Source organism: Mesocricetus auratus, unplaced genomic scaffold (genome assembly GCF_017639785.1).
Source record: "Mesocricetus auratus isolate SY011 unplaced genomic scaffold, BCM_Maur_2.0 Super-Scaffold_100008, whole genome shotgun sequence".
NCBI classification, from domain to species: Eukaryota; Metazoa; Chordata; class Mammalia; order Rodentia; family Cricetidae; genus Mesocricetus; species Mesocricetus auratus.
The window spans coordinates 6,646,627-6,660,432 of record NW_024429192.1 but is presented as its reverse complement, the minus strand read 5'-3'; the positions used below and the strand labels follow the sequence as shown (position 1 = coordinate 6,660,432).

Genomic DNA, 13,806 nt, shown 5'->3' with positions numbered 1-13,806 from the left:
ATGCTACCAAATGGTTGGTGGTGGAGGACAGCTGCCCGCCTGCAAGGCTGCTTTAGGTGTCCCAGCGTCACGAGCTCCAAGCACCGTCTGCTGTCTGCGGCTGCACCGAGACCCCAGCTGCATACCTCCACACCCACCTCTGCTCTGCTTTCACCCCACGCTCCTTTATCAGCACTCCATGCTTTTTTTTAATCACAGTGACACCCAGTTTCCTATCAACACTTTCCCTAATGTTGACAATGCTCAGAGGAAAGGTTTGAGCTTCAATTCTGAACTAGGAAGAAGCTAGGGAGTTAAAAAGACACAAGTTCCTGCTCCTTTACCAGTCTCTCTCTCTTGTACCATTTAGGGTCTTCCAGTCAATGCTGTATTTTACATTTGCTCATGAAGCTACTTGCTGCCCACTCACACGGTTCACAGATGTTTCCGGTGGTCTGACATTCTATACTTGGCAAGGCTTACTGTCATCTGTAAACCTGGGAGATTATACAGTGTACTTTCTAGAGCGGCTTGTTCGTTTCTAAGTCTTTTAGAAGCTGATGTATTCATTATTGCCCAGGCATGCCTGCGAAGGTCAGAGGACAACTCTGGGGACTTGGCTTTGTCTTCCCATCCTTACACGGAGCCCAGGGACGGCACTCACGTAGTGCCTTCGTTCATGGAGCCATCTCTCAGGCTCGGATTTCATAAGATTTTGAAGATTTAAAATACACTGTTCTCAAAGATGTGGGGGAAGGGTAAGAAAACTCAAAGCGTCTGAAGTCTGAACACAGTTTCTCTCCATTTGTCCCTCTGCTTCCAGAAAGGACCTCGTGTGTCTCAGGCTGAGCTCTACTCCACAGACTCCCCGTCTTCATTCTACAGACCTGGAGAAGCCACTGCAGTGACTTTTCCAAGTGGACTATAAGCACACGCCATGTCTTTCATGTCTCCACTGCTCCTCTGCAGTACCAGAAGCAAATGGACAACATGCAGAGGAATGAAAAGACACACATGACGGTCAACTGCTGCATGTGAGAGGCACGTGGTTGGTCAGCAGGGAGCTGGGACTGGGACAGATGCTCCTATAGTTCACATCTCTGCTGGCTGGCAATGGGACGTTTACCATTTGTAACAACCTTAAACGTCACCTTTCTTAAACTCAGGAGTAACAACAAATCCCTCCCGGTGATTTATTTTCTACAGGCAGTTATTTACATGCTCTCTATTTAGTCTGCTGGCTTTGACCTCACAATCCTCTTGCCTCAGCCTCTGAATCCGGGGGTACTAGTCCCTTTACTTTTCTCTGTCTTAAACACTAAAATAACTGACCACAGCTTCATTCTCACAGAGCTCACTACATTGCTCTATTCTAGAGGAATCTTGATGAGGTCATTCCTGAACTCAAACCCACCTTGTCTTCAATTGTTCATGTGAAAGTTTCACTATTCATTTTAAGTAGAGAACTTAATGCCAAAACCTAGGAGCTATTGAGCAACACCCCAAGTACAGTTCTTTGGTTTGGATTTGTACACACTAGCCAGTCCCTAGATTAGGATTTCCGGGGTAGAAACTACTGCCTCTGATACACTCTGGGTCGGACGCCTCACTCACCTGATGAGTATGACTTCACCAAAGTGTGCAAACTGCTGCAGGAGCTCATCGATCAAAGCATCATCAAAAAAATTATGTTCTTGTGCCGTGCTTTTGATTGAGACCAGCACTGTGCCATCTGGTGGGCCCTGGACTGCAATGACTTCCTTATAAATTTTCTGTCTCTCTTCAGCTTCAACTTCAAATATATCTATATCAATCAGGGCAACGACAGGCCTTAAGGCACAAAGGACATGCATTAGAAACGTTCCTAAGGGGTTTACTTCAAACAAACTTCAAGAATCATTAAAAACTGAGGCTGTTTAAACCTATGGTCAGACGTCTTCAGCTCGGCTCTCCCGTAGTGCAGCAAAGTGCCGGGGGTCCATGTGTAAAGGATTTTGCTTTCATCTTGGAAACTAGCATTCAGAAGATCCACATCTTCAGCTGCAATCAGAATAAAAGACAGTTCAAGAAAGGCCACATGAGTAGGAGAGGTCATATGATACAAATAGGTGCCACTTCCTTGTAGAGCCTCAGCAGTCTGAGGCTAACATGTTAAAACTCCGGAAGCAGACAGCCCAGAGATCTTATAGACATGTCTGCCACGCTATTTTCTTCTTCACTGGGGAGAACTGAAACGGTGCTCACTAAGATTACTGGGACCTGGGTAGCGCCAAACCCTGCTTCATAAAAGCCCAACAGCCAACTGTCATTTTCGCAGCTGCAATCAACAATTTCACAAAACAGTGCTTCCTCACTTCACTTTACATGAAATCATGTCACTGGAAAATAAGCACGGATTGTTTGAAAATGCTTGTTTTATGCTGATAGCCTTCGTATACAAAAAGCTCGTATTGTTGCTCAATGCTTACCATTCTCCCCCTCATAAAATCCACATTGACTTACCTAAATCAAAAAGTCCACTGCTCACCTGATCTGTCAAAAGGCCACTTCCTCCTTCTCCAGAGGACTCGGTCTGTCCATGCCGGGGTGCGGCACTTCTCACTGGTGTCATAGTCTTCAGAAAACAAGTCATATTTATAGGTTGGAGCAAATGTCACTTTTCCCTCTAAAAATCCTCTAAAAATCTAAAATAAACATACACAAAGTTATTCCAAAACACATAAAGGTTCATGTTTTTGCTTAAAAGTTTAAAGAGTGTCTTGGTTTTGGAGACTACGCATGCAATGAAACAGGCTCAAATATACACTCTACTTCTCCCTGAATTCTCCCTACCCCTCTCAGCATCACGTCTTCTTTTGGAAACTCATTAAGTCTAGTTAGGCTGTACACATGTGCACGGGTATGGGGCCATTACTAGAACAGCGGTTCTCAACCTTCCTAATGCCGCTACCCTTTAACATAGCTGTTCATGTTATGTATGGTTGGGTAACCCCAACCATAAATTGTTTTTGTAAATATATGTGTTTCCCAATGGTCTTAGGTGACCCCAGCAAAAAGGTCATGACCCACTGGTTGAGAACCATTGCACTAGAGCATGGGAAACCTATCAGTGGTCATACGACAGTCTCAGAAATATTAATGCCCCACCCCCAATAACTATCAACTGTCAATGGCTCTCCGTAAGGTGTGGGGCCCAGAGATCACCCACCCTTCTATGCTGCAATTCGGACTGGCTTGGTCCTAAGTTTTGTGTGGGCTCATGCCCGCGTCAGGTGTGTTGTCACAGCACTCCTTATCCTGGTGCCCTTGTTTTTCCTGAGATGCTCCCTGACCTTGATGGGGGGGAGGGGGTTAATATGGGTGTGTGGTTTAGGGCTGACCACTCAGGTGTCTTATTCTCAGACTCTGGCACTGACCTTGATGGTGGTGGTGGGTTAATATGGGTGTGTGGTTTAGGGCTGACCACTCAGGTGTCTTATTCTCAGACTCTGGCACTGACCTTGATGGTGGTGGTGGGGTAATATGGGTGTGTGGTTTAGGGCTGACCACTCAGGTGTCTTATTCTCAGACTCTGGCACTGACCTTGATGGTGGTGGTGGGGTAATATGGGTGTGTGGTTTAGGGCTGACCACTCAGGTGTCTTATTCTCAGACTCTGGCAGCTGGGCATCTCTCCACTCACTGCTGACACTACAAGAAGTAGCTTCTTAGATCAAGGCTGAGAGCAACCTACGTCTGTTGTGTGTGTGTGTGTGTGTGTGTGTGTATGAGCGCATATGCACGTGTGCAAACCCACCACCCACATCCATGGAGGCCAGAATTGGGTTTTGGATTCAGGGTCATCTGATAGGGCAGCAAGTGTTCCTGACCACTGAGCCATCTCTCTAGTCCTATACTTTTATTCTTAGGTGCTGGGTAGTCTCCTACAAAACCCCTACCTCTCCAGTGAACACTTCTAACAGAGCTGAGTAACAACAGCGCCACCCAAAGCTAGCATGTCACCTTTTCCTACCACTTACCTTTCCAGTAGTGAAACTTTAAAACATGAATAAAGGAAATCGCCCTGTCTATGAGACATTCAGAACTCTATGAAGCACTGGAATTGTGGCTCAGGAGTAGAGCACTTGCATGAGGACCTAGGTTCAATTCTCAGTCTAGCCCCCATCTTTAAAAAAAAGTAGAAGACAACGAAATTTTGGGAATCATCTAGTCTGATGTCACCCTCAAATAACAGAGCTGATGTCTAAAAGGGACATGACAATCCCGGGTAGTATACACCAGTGGCATCCAACCACTTCAAATTAATCTGAGACTCCACACTACTTATCATCCCCTAAAATTACAAACCTTCTGTTTCAAAGTACAGCTTATAGACACATTAATGTATACTTTTTCATTCTGTCTTCCCATTTCTTTCTTATTTTTAATCTTTCATTCTTTCAAGAAAAAAAAAACAATTCTGTATGTTTAGCCACAGGTATGTAAAACAGCTCCCAGTGCAGTATAAGAAAACATGGTATTGTCAAAATTCATACCCTCCTTTTACAATTTTAATTTATTGCATGCTTGTTATTTTATGTGTAAGTATGTATATGACCCAGGGCACATGTGGAGGTCAGAGGACAACTTCTGTGAGTTGGTTCTCACCCTCCACTCAGTGAGGCAGGGTTTGTCTTCATTCTCCAGTGCAGCATACCCTGGCTGGCTGTCCCACAACCTCGGCAGCTGGATGATTCTCATCTCTCTGTCTATCTACCTAATTATCTATCTGTCTGTCTGTCTGTCTGTCTGTCTATCTGTCTATCTATCTATCTCCTATCTACCTGTCTCATCTGTCTGTCTGTCTATCTCCTATCTACCTGTCTCATCTATCTGTCTGTCTATCTCCTACCTACCTGCAAATTACAGGTGCATGCCCCTGAACAAGGATTTTCATCTGGGGCTTTTTGTGTAGGTTCTGGAGATCAAATTTAGAACTTCAAAATTGCATGGAAAGTGATTTAAATCCCCTCCCCATCTCCCTGGCCCCCAAATCCTCTTATTTTCTCTCTTTTTTGCTTAGGAAGAAAAACCTTATATTTCTTCTTAACTTTGTGCACCTGTTTATGCCTGCTTGGCTGTATGTGTACTGTGTAATGTGCAGGAATATGCAAAGGCCAGAAGGGGAACTGGACCCCTGGAACTGGAGTTATGGGCAGTTGTGAGCTGCTCAATGACTGGGCACTGGGTATCAAACTTGGGTCTCTGCGAGAGCGAGTGCACTTACTGCTGAGCAGTCCCTCTAGCCCTCCAAAAGCCCCCTTTGTAACACAACTATCTTTCCAGTGTGCACTTACCTGCCCCGCATTCTTCTGATTGATGAGTTGATCCCCAGCTATAAGAGAATCCCAATTTTGCTGCCTTATGAGCTCTTTAACTTCTTCATTAGGAAGATCAATTCGATAGTTGAAATCACCACACCAAAATACATAGTCATGGGAAAACAGCATCCTTCCCTGGAAACATGAGATGGCATCTGAAGTTCACAACAATAGTTATGTACTGCGCATGACTGTTCAAGCTTCAGATGTGCCTGCCGCTATCAACACTGTTTCTTGAACCAATAGCAGCAAGACAAAGTCGATAGGTATCGTTGATGTTTCTAAGAACTGCTTTAACTCTTCCAAACTGGCTGACATAAAATGCAGGGTACATTAAAATACAATCCAAAGGTTTATCTTACAGCATAAACAGCAGAAGCTTACCATGGGAAAACTCAACTTCCGTGCTATCTCCACAAAATCTTCATTTCTCTCTTTGATTTGTGACTGCCCCGCAGCAAAGTGGCTGCAGACAAAGCAGAGGCTGGTGGTGTGGAAGAGCATGCGGATGGCAACTGCTCCCTTATTTCCAGTCGCGCCTCCCATGCCGGTCTTCACGGTGTCGACAGCAACATCCCTTTAACACAGTCACAAACGGCAGAGATGACGCTGCGCGCGCCAGGACTTTGTCATTGAGCGGGAGGAGCACAGGAGTGTCTGCTACTGACCTGATAAAAGGGGCATGCTGCGGTCTGATGAAAACAAACAGGCAGACGCCCACCAACTGCTCGGAGGCCAGCAGGACATACTTGTTGTCCCTGGAGATGGTCTTCTGCAGCTCCGCGGCCCACAGCTTCTGGTTTGTTGTGCTACCAAAGCAGCAGAGAGGGTCTTTAGGAAGGGACCACACGCTTACACACCTGATTACTTAAAGGGAAGACAACGTCATACAACCTGTTTTTTGTTTCCAATAAAAAGAAAAACCTACCTGCAGCTTAACCAAAGTAATACAGCATTTCAAAATCTACTGTACAACTCCTCTATGAGTGGCTGCCAAGCCTGACGACCTGAGTTCAGTCCCTATGACCCTTGGGGAAGGAGAACTGACCCTGAAGACGTTATCCTCTGCATGCACAACACTGCACATGTGTGCCTACACACACACACACACACACACACACACACACACACTGCTAAAAATAAAAAAAAAAACACCAAGAAATAAAACAAAGCAGATAGGAAATGACTTAATAAATGACATTAAGTGAGTGACTGGGCCTAGCTTTACACTTTAGTCTCAAGTATTATTTGGCTTGTGGAGAAACATATACTTCTACATATCATCTTATCCCTAGCCCCGTTTTCTTATTTTCATGAATTTATATTTATTTGTTTTAAAACTCTGTGTGTGTGTGTGTGTGCGCGTAAGTATATGCCATGTATGTGTAGGTGCCTGAGGAGGCCAGAGAAAAGATCAGAATCCCTGGAGACAGAGTTACAGGCTGCTGTGAGCCACTCTATGTGGGTGCTGGGAACTGACTGGTCCTCTGGAGGAATAGCTAGAGATCTTAACTACTATGTTATCTTTGCAGTCCCCTAAAATTTTATACTTTAAAAATTTTATTTAAAAAAACTTCTTTTAAATAATTTATTGTGGAAAACTATTTTAAAAGCCTGGTAACTATAAAGTATACCCAATTATTTAGCTTTAAAATCTCTCTCCCTCCCTCTTTCTTACAAGCCTGGGATATTTTAGACCAAATCTAAGACATATACCATTTCACTCATAATTACTTTTGTATCTTTAACACAACAAACATTTTTATCTTTACATAACCATAATACAGTCACCAACTTAAATAGTAACACTTCCTTAATATCACCTAACACTCAATTAGTATTCAAACTTCCCTTATTTTCTAAAAAATGAAACTCTCCTTGCCATTCTTTGTTTCTCAGGATAGGCCAAGTATGGCTTTTACATTGCATTACTGGCCACGCCTCTTCACTCTCTCTTAGTCCTAATGGTTCCTCTACTGTCCTTGTCACTTGGCTTTTATAATGGCAACTGAAAAAACAACCAACCACCGTGTCTGTGAAATGTCAGCAGTCTACATGTGGCTGATGCGCTCTTGTGACATCTCGCCTTGTCCCGCTACAGCTCATTTTCCTCCATGCTCACCGGCAGAGAAACTTGATTAAGCAACAAGCTCACTTTATTTGTGTATTTCTTTTGGCAAAAATGGGGCTAACACACTCTACCAAGTTGTCCGTTGCTGTTCTTCAAGGATTTATCACTGTCATCTAGCGATGATCATCTTACAGATCTATTACTTCACAAGGAGAAACAAAATGTTCACTTTGCAACAGTACAACACAGACTGTTGTGATTAAGCTTCAGAAAGAAGTGGCATCAACTGTTCAATTATTCTGCAGTATAGATGGGGTAAATCTTTCTTTCCCTGTCAGCTTTCAGAGTAGAGAGTTTGAGCCTCAGAGCCTCCAATTGAGAAGGAAATGTTTCTTTGTTCTCATTATTCCAGGTCACATAAACATTAAACAGGAATATGAGCTCACATCCATCTATCTTAGAGGTCCTGTCTCCAAACAGAACTCATGGCCGCCATAATGCCAATACTGCGGGGAAAATTCTGGAAGAAAATGACATTATTATGACTTTCTTTAGGGCACTCCCCAAGTCACCTCTACAATGAGCCCTACCCTGCTTCAAGTCCTCCCACCTCCACAGACCCTTCCCTTCTTGTTAACCACTGTCCACAGCATATGTCTAACATGTGCTCCTATTTACTTATTGAATTTACTGGCACTTTCTGTGTCTTCTCAGTAGAAGACAATCTTCATGCACACTAGGGTGTTTATCCTTCTCATTCATTCAGATGAATCTTTAGCATTCAGAGTAACATGATCAATAGATACTTGTTAAACAAATGAAAAAAATCATTACTTTATTAAAGAAAAAACTTTAGGAAAGAGTTCCTTTAGGAATAATGAATGTAAGGCCTTCCACAATGAACAGTTCACTTTATTCTCTGAATTTTCTACATGAACTCTTTTGAGATGTTATAAAAACTGTTCCCCTTTCTCCATATCCTCTCTAGCATAAACTGTCATTGGTGTTTTTGATTTTAGCCATTCTGACAGGAGTAAGATGGTATCTCAGAGTTGTTTTGATTTGCATTTCCCTGATGGCTAAGGATGTTAAGTACTTTCTTAAGTGTCTTTCAGCCATTTTAGATTCCTCTATTGAGAATTCTCTATTTAGTTCTGTAGCCCACTTTTTAATTGGATTGTTTGGTGTTTTGATGACTAGCTTCTTGAGTTCTTTGCATATTTTGGAAATCAGCTGAGATTTGGGGTTGGTGAAGATCTTTTCCTATTCTGTGGGCCGCCATTTTGCCTTGTTGACTGTGTCCTTTGCCTTACAGAAGCTTCCCAGTTTCAGGAGGTCCCATTTATTAGTTGTTGATCTCAGTGTCTGTGCTACTGGTGGTATGTTCAGGAAGTTGTCTCCTGTACCAATTCCTTCAAGGGTATCTCCCACTTTCTCTTCTAAGAGGTTCAGTGTGGCTGGATTTACGTTGAGGTCTTTGATACATTTGGACTTAAGTTTTGTGCATGGTGTTAAATACGGATCTATCTGCAATCTTCTACATGTCAGCGCCAGCACCATTTGTTGAAGATGCTTTCTTTTTTCTACTGTATAATTTTGGCTTCTTTGTCAAAAAATCAGTGTTCATAGGTGTAGGTTAATATCGATTCCATTGGTCTACCAGACTGTTTTTGTGCCAATACCAAGCTGTTTTCAGGACTATACCTCTATAGTAGAGCTTGAAGTCAGGGATGGTGACGCCTCTGGAAGTTCCTTTACTATACAGGGTTGTTTTGGCTATGCTGCCTTTTTTGTTTGCTGGTGGAGTGCAAACTTGTGCAGCCACTTTGGAAATCAGTATGGCGGTTTCTCAGGAAAATGGGAATCAGCCTACCTCAAGATCCAGCAATTCCACTCTTGGGCATATACCAAAAGGATGCACATTCATATAACAAGGACATATGTTCAACTATGTTCATTTGCATTATTAGTAAAAGCCAGAATCTGGAAGCAACTTAGATGCTCCTCAACTGAAGAATGGATAAAGAAAATTTACACAATGAAGTATTACTCAGTGGGGAAAAAATGGAATCTTGAAATTTGAAGGTAAATGGATGTAATTGGAAATAACCATCTTGACCTAGTGAGAGCATGGAGATCCTAGTCGTAAAATTGGGGAACCAGCATTGGACCGAATCAAGTCCTCTGAATGTGGGTGCCAGTTAGGAGGCCTGGGAAATCTATAAGACCTCTAACAGTGGAACCAGTATTTATCCCTAGTGCACAAATGGATATAGAAGTTATACACAAGGGGCTGGAGAGATGGCTCAGAGGCTAAGAGCACTGACTGCTCTTCCAGAGGTCCTGAGTTCAATTCCCAGCAACCACATGGTGGCTCACAACCATCCCTAATGAGATCTGGTATCCTCTTCTGGCGTGCAGATATACATAGAGGCAGGATGTTGTATTCACAATAAATAAATAAAATCTTTAAAAAAAAAAGAAGTTATACACAAATAACAAAAGTTATTTGTTTACATAGGTGCAGTGTGTGTGTGTGTGTGTGTGTGTGTGTGTATGTGTGTGTGTCTGTATATGTGTGTGTAAAGAAGACAACTTGAGGAGCTGCTGTTAAATTCTACCATGTAGGTTCCAAGGATCAAACTAGGGTTATCAGGCTTGGTAGGAAATAACTTTACTTGTTGAGCAATTTTTTTGGCTTATATTTTCAAGCAAAAGCTAGAATTTTGTACAATCTATATTAGCTACTGTTATCTTTGCAATTTCCCAATATTTAAAGATTTTGATGATTCCAACCAAAACAGTACATTCACACTGAACCGGAAGACCTACAAAGTCAGTGCACTTTTCTAACTGACCAGGACACAGTATTGTAAGATCCCACCAGGGTAAAAGACCTGCAGGTGCCAGTGCAGTGACAGCACAGGAAGCTCACTCACCAGTGCCGGAGCGGTGGCTCATGGTTAAGAAGCTTACTCACCAGTGCCGGAGTGGTGGCTCACGGGTAAGAGCACTGGCTGCTCTAGCAAGGCACCCACATGCAGTTCCCAGCACCCACAGGGTGGCTCGCAACCATCTCTAACTCCAGTTTTATGAGAATCTGACGCCTTCTTCTGACCTCTTGCAGGCAGAAGGCAGTGCCTATATGTGGGACACTTACCTACATGCAAGCAAAACACTCACACACATACAAAAATCTTTTTTTAAAGTTCACAACAAGGTTTCAGATTGCCAGTTAATCTTTAAAAGGTACCACCACTTGTTGAGTTTTGGTGTATTAAAGTGTTTTTTCCAACTATATACACAAGGTTTTTCTTCACATACTTCACTCAAAACAACACTGCAGCACAATACGAAAATACATGAAGTATATGTAATAATAATCCAACTAACTTGATGCGGACATTAAGCAATTAGCAAAAACCATAAAACACTGCCATGATTACTATAGACTTCAGATTTAGAAATGTTAAGAAAGAAGAAAACAAAGACATTTATGTTAATCGTAAAGGGTCTCTGTTATTACTGTTCTCACTTAATAACTTATTAAGTTATTTCTTTGCATGTGCACGTGCACAGGCATGCACACATGCTCTGGTGCACACATGGGGGTCACAAGACAACTTTATAGAGCTGGTCTCTCCTTCTACTTTTTTTTTTAAATATTTTATTTATTTATTGTGTATACAGTCTTCTGCCTGCATGCCAGCAAAGGGCACCAGATCTCATTCAAGGTGGTTGTGAGCCACCATGTGGTTGCCGGGAATTGAACTCAGGACCTCCGGAAGAACAGTCAGTGCTCTTAACCTCTGAGCCATCTCTCCAGCCCTCCTTCTACTTTTTATATTGGTCCCAAGGATCAAACTCAGGTTATCAGGTTTGGAGAAAAGCCATCTTGCTTGTTCCTATTATTTTTAAATAAACATCTATAATTTTCAGTCTTAATTTCTAATATAGTATTAGTTTAAGTTTAGAAAGATACTCATACTATTTACAGTTTAAAAGGTCCTTTCTACATATTTCCTCAATATCAACACTGTAGTGACAACTCATTACCTGTCTTCCAATGCTGTTATCAAGCTAGCTTACCTTGCATTCACAATGTTTCCAGCATTCAATTCCACCATTTCTTCAAAGCCAATTGCAAATATATCAGTTGGTTTACTTCTTTTATCTATAATTAAGCATCCAAAAATATCTTTAAATATAGCATTCGTCAAATGGCAACCTCACCCAATAAAACATAACCTCAGATCACATAAAGAAATTTGTGTTTTCAATTTAACCAAATATATATTAAAAGTAAAACTTCAGTGATCTATATTACTTTAAATTTACTTTCTATTAAAATATCTTAAGTCTGTTTAAGATTCCTCTGAAGATCCTTAGGAACTACTAAAATCACTTAAAAACAGCTGCAGATGTGCACCGGTGAGAACAGGAACGGTCACCCTCAGAGGAAGAGTGAGTCACACCTGCGGTTAAAGGGATCACTCTCACACTGACTGAGGACTGGGAAGTGTTTACTGGCTGGGATTATGTTCAAGACTCAAACCCTCGTCTTCTCGTCATCACACAACACGTGGTAAAACAGAGTTCTTGCGCTTTGTTTACAGACAGGAGGCTGGAGCTCGTAACAGATGCTGGAATACAAATGACAGAGCTCTCAGCGCCTGCCTCGGCCACGCCGGCTGCAGGACCTTTCTCTGCTTTAGGCTCTTCCTCTATGAAACTTCCTAAATGCGACAGGTCTGCTATGAGAACAGTATGTGAAAAATACAACTATCACCATGTTTTTATTATTATTCATCATTCTATTATTATTTCTATTTCCAACTTGGATTAATGTAACTGAAAAGGGCCCAATTTTAGTAAAATTGGGGGAAATTCCAAAAGTTAAGACACGAGTGGTTAAAATTACTTAAAAGGCAAATTGGTATATCATACAATTTCCTATACACAGGCCCTTCATATTGGTAATTATATACCATTTTTAAAAGACGTTTGCGCTGATTCTTAAGTCCCCGATTCTGATAATGTTGGATGGCTGTTGTGAGTACCGTGGTGGCAGAGTATGCACAGTAACAACCTTGCACTTCTTTTATTTACTTTTTTATGTGCTGTATGGGGCTGATGCGCACCGCATCTGTGCAGATTCCCCAGGCTGGAAGAGCAGTAATCCCTTTTCTCTCTGAACCACCTTTCCAGGTCCTTGTAGCCAAGTTATTACAACTCCTATAAAACTGCTCATGACCCATCCTGGAAAACAAAACATTCTGGGCTTGAAAAGTAAAACACAAGTGATCAACTACAAAATAATCTTGGCTCTTGTCTATTCAAATGGAAACAGAAGCAATTTCTCTTGTATGTGTGGCTGCCTTCAAAGATGTCTATTTATACGGGTATTCTGAGCAACAAATGGCCAAAAAAATTCAAATTTTTCTATTACTGTTGTTTTTGTTCGTTTTGTTTTAGGAGTCAAAGTTTTACTGTGTAGTCCAGGCTTGCCTAGAACTTAGAGCAATCCTCCTGACTCAGTCTCTGGAGAACTAGATTATAGATATAAGTTACCAAACCCAGCTCCACCATTGTTTTGTTGCTAAGTAGAAAATGTCTATAAATAAAAAGTGAGGTAAGATTTTATCAGACTTAACCTAAGATGTTGGCTTTCAAACTAACAATAGAAGCCCAAGTTTCTTTTCTAAATTGGTAAAGTGTCACACTGCAGTCAGGACTTAATTAAATTCCTGATGTAAGAATCCAACCTTGGAACTCCTGGATGCCAGCTAACTTGGGAGCATCCAGAAGCCAGTCCGTGAGCGTCTGGTTCTTAAATGCAATGCTGCGGAACTGCTTCCCGCCATTCACATTCCAGGTTCCAACACACACGCGAATCTTCTTGGGTTTTGAGTACTTGTAGAAGTTCTCACACATATTCTTTAAGACTTTGGAAGACGCTAATCGAACAGAAGAAGCAAGAGAACATTAGCTGCAGTAAACCATTTGCAAAAGTGATTTTCCCTAACAGACGGCACAAGCACAAGTAAAGGGCATGCGCAGGCACAAGGAAGAAACCAGCTTTGAATGCCAAGCCCAGCCGGAGGCATTAGCCACACTGAATCAATGAAATTAAAGACAGAACATAAAGACTACTACAGAATGACTGTGGTGACATAAAAGCATGCAGGAGGAACAGCACACATAAAACCAAAAAGCCATTTTGTTTAGGAATCCAGCAATTGATTTACAGACAACTTTATTAAGAGTATAGTGAAAATAGAAATTTTCTTTCTCCCTAAGCAAAGATACTTAAAAGCATCTCCATTTAAGATTCAAATATTGACAGATGACTTGGTGAACAATGGCTCCTTACACAAATGAGCATTAGGGAAGGAAA

General features: G+C 41.9%; 1 protein-coding gene across 18 annotated transcripts in view; it reads right to left on the bottom strand.

Moving 5' to 3' along the window:
* Synj1 (synaptojanin 1) overlaps positions 1 to 13,806 on the bottom strand; it is a 72,946-nt gene that overhangs the window by 19,742 nt on the left and 39,398 nt on the right. For all 18 annotated transcript variants that reach the window (XM_013116178.3, XM_040750503.1, XM_013116181.3 and 15 more), the window contains 8 exons: positions 13,175 to 13,366; positions 11,499 to 11,583; positions 6,007 to 6,147; positions 5,723 to 5,915; positions 5,315 to 5,473; positions 2,507 to 2,663; positions 1,902 to 2,019; positions 1,594 to 1,809 (listed from right to left, as the gene is read on the bottom strand). In XM_013116178.3, the coding sequence (XP_012971632.2) occupies positions 1,594 to 1,809; positions 1,902 to 2,019; positions 2,507 to 2,663; positions 5,315 to 5,473; positions 5,723 to 5,915; positions 6,007 to 6,147; positions 11,499 to 11,583; positions 13,175 to 13,366 (1,261 nt within the window). The remainder of the gene's footprint in view (positions 1 to 1,593; positions 1,810 to 1,901; positions 2,020 to 2,506; positions 2,664 to 5,314; positions 5,474 to 5,722; positions 5,916 to 6,006; positions 6,148 to 11,498; positions 11,584 to 13,174; positions 13,367 to 13,806) is intronic.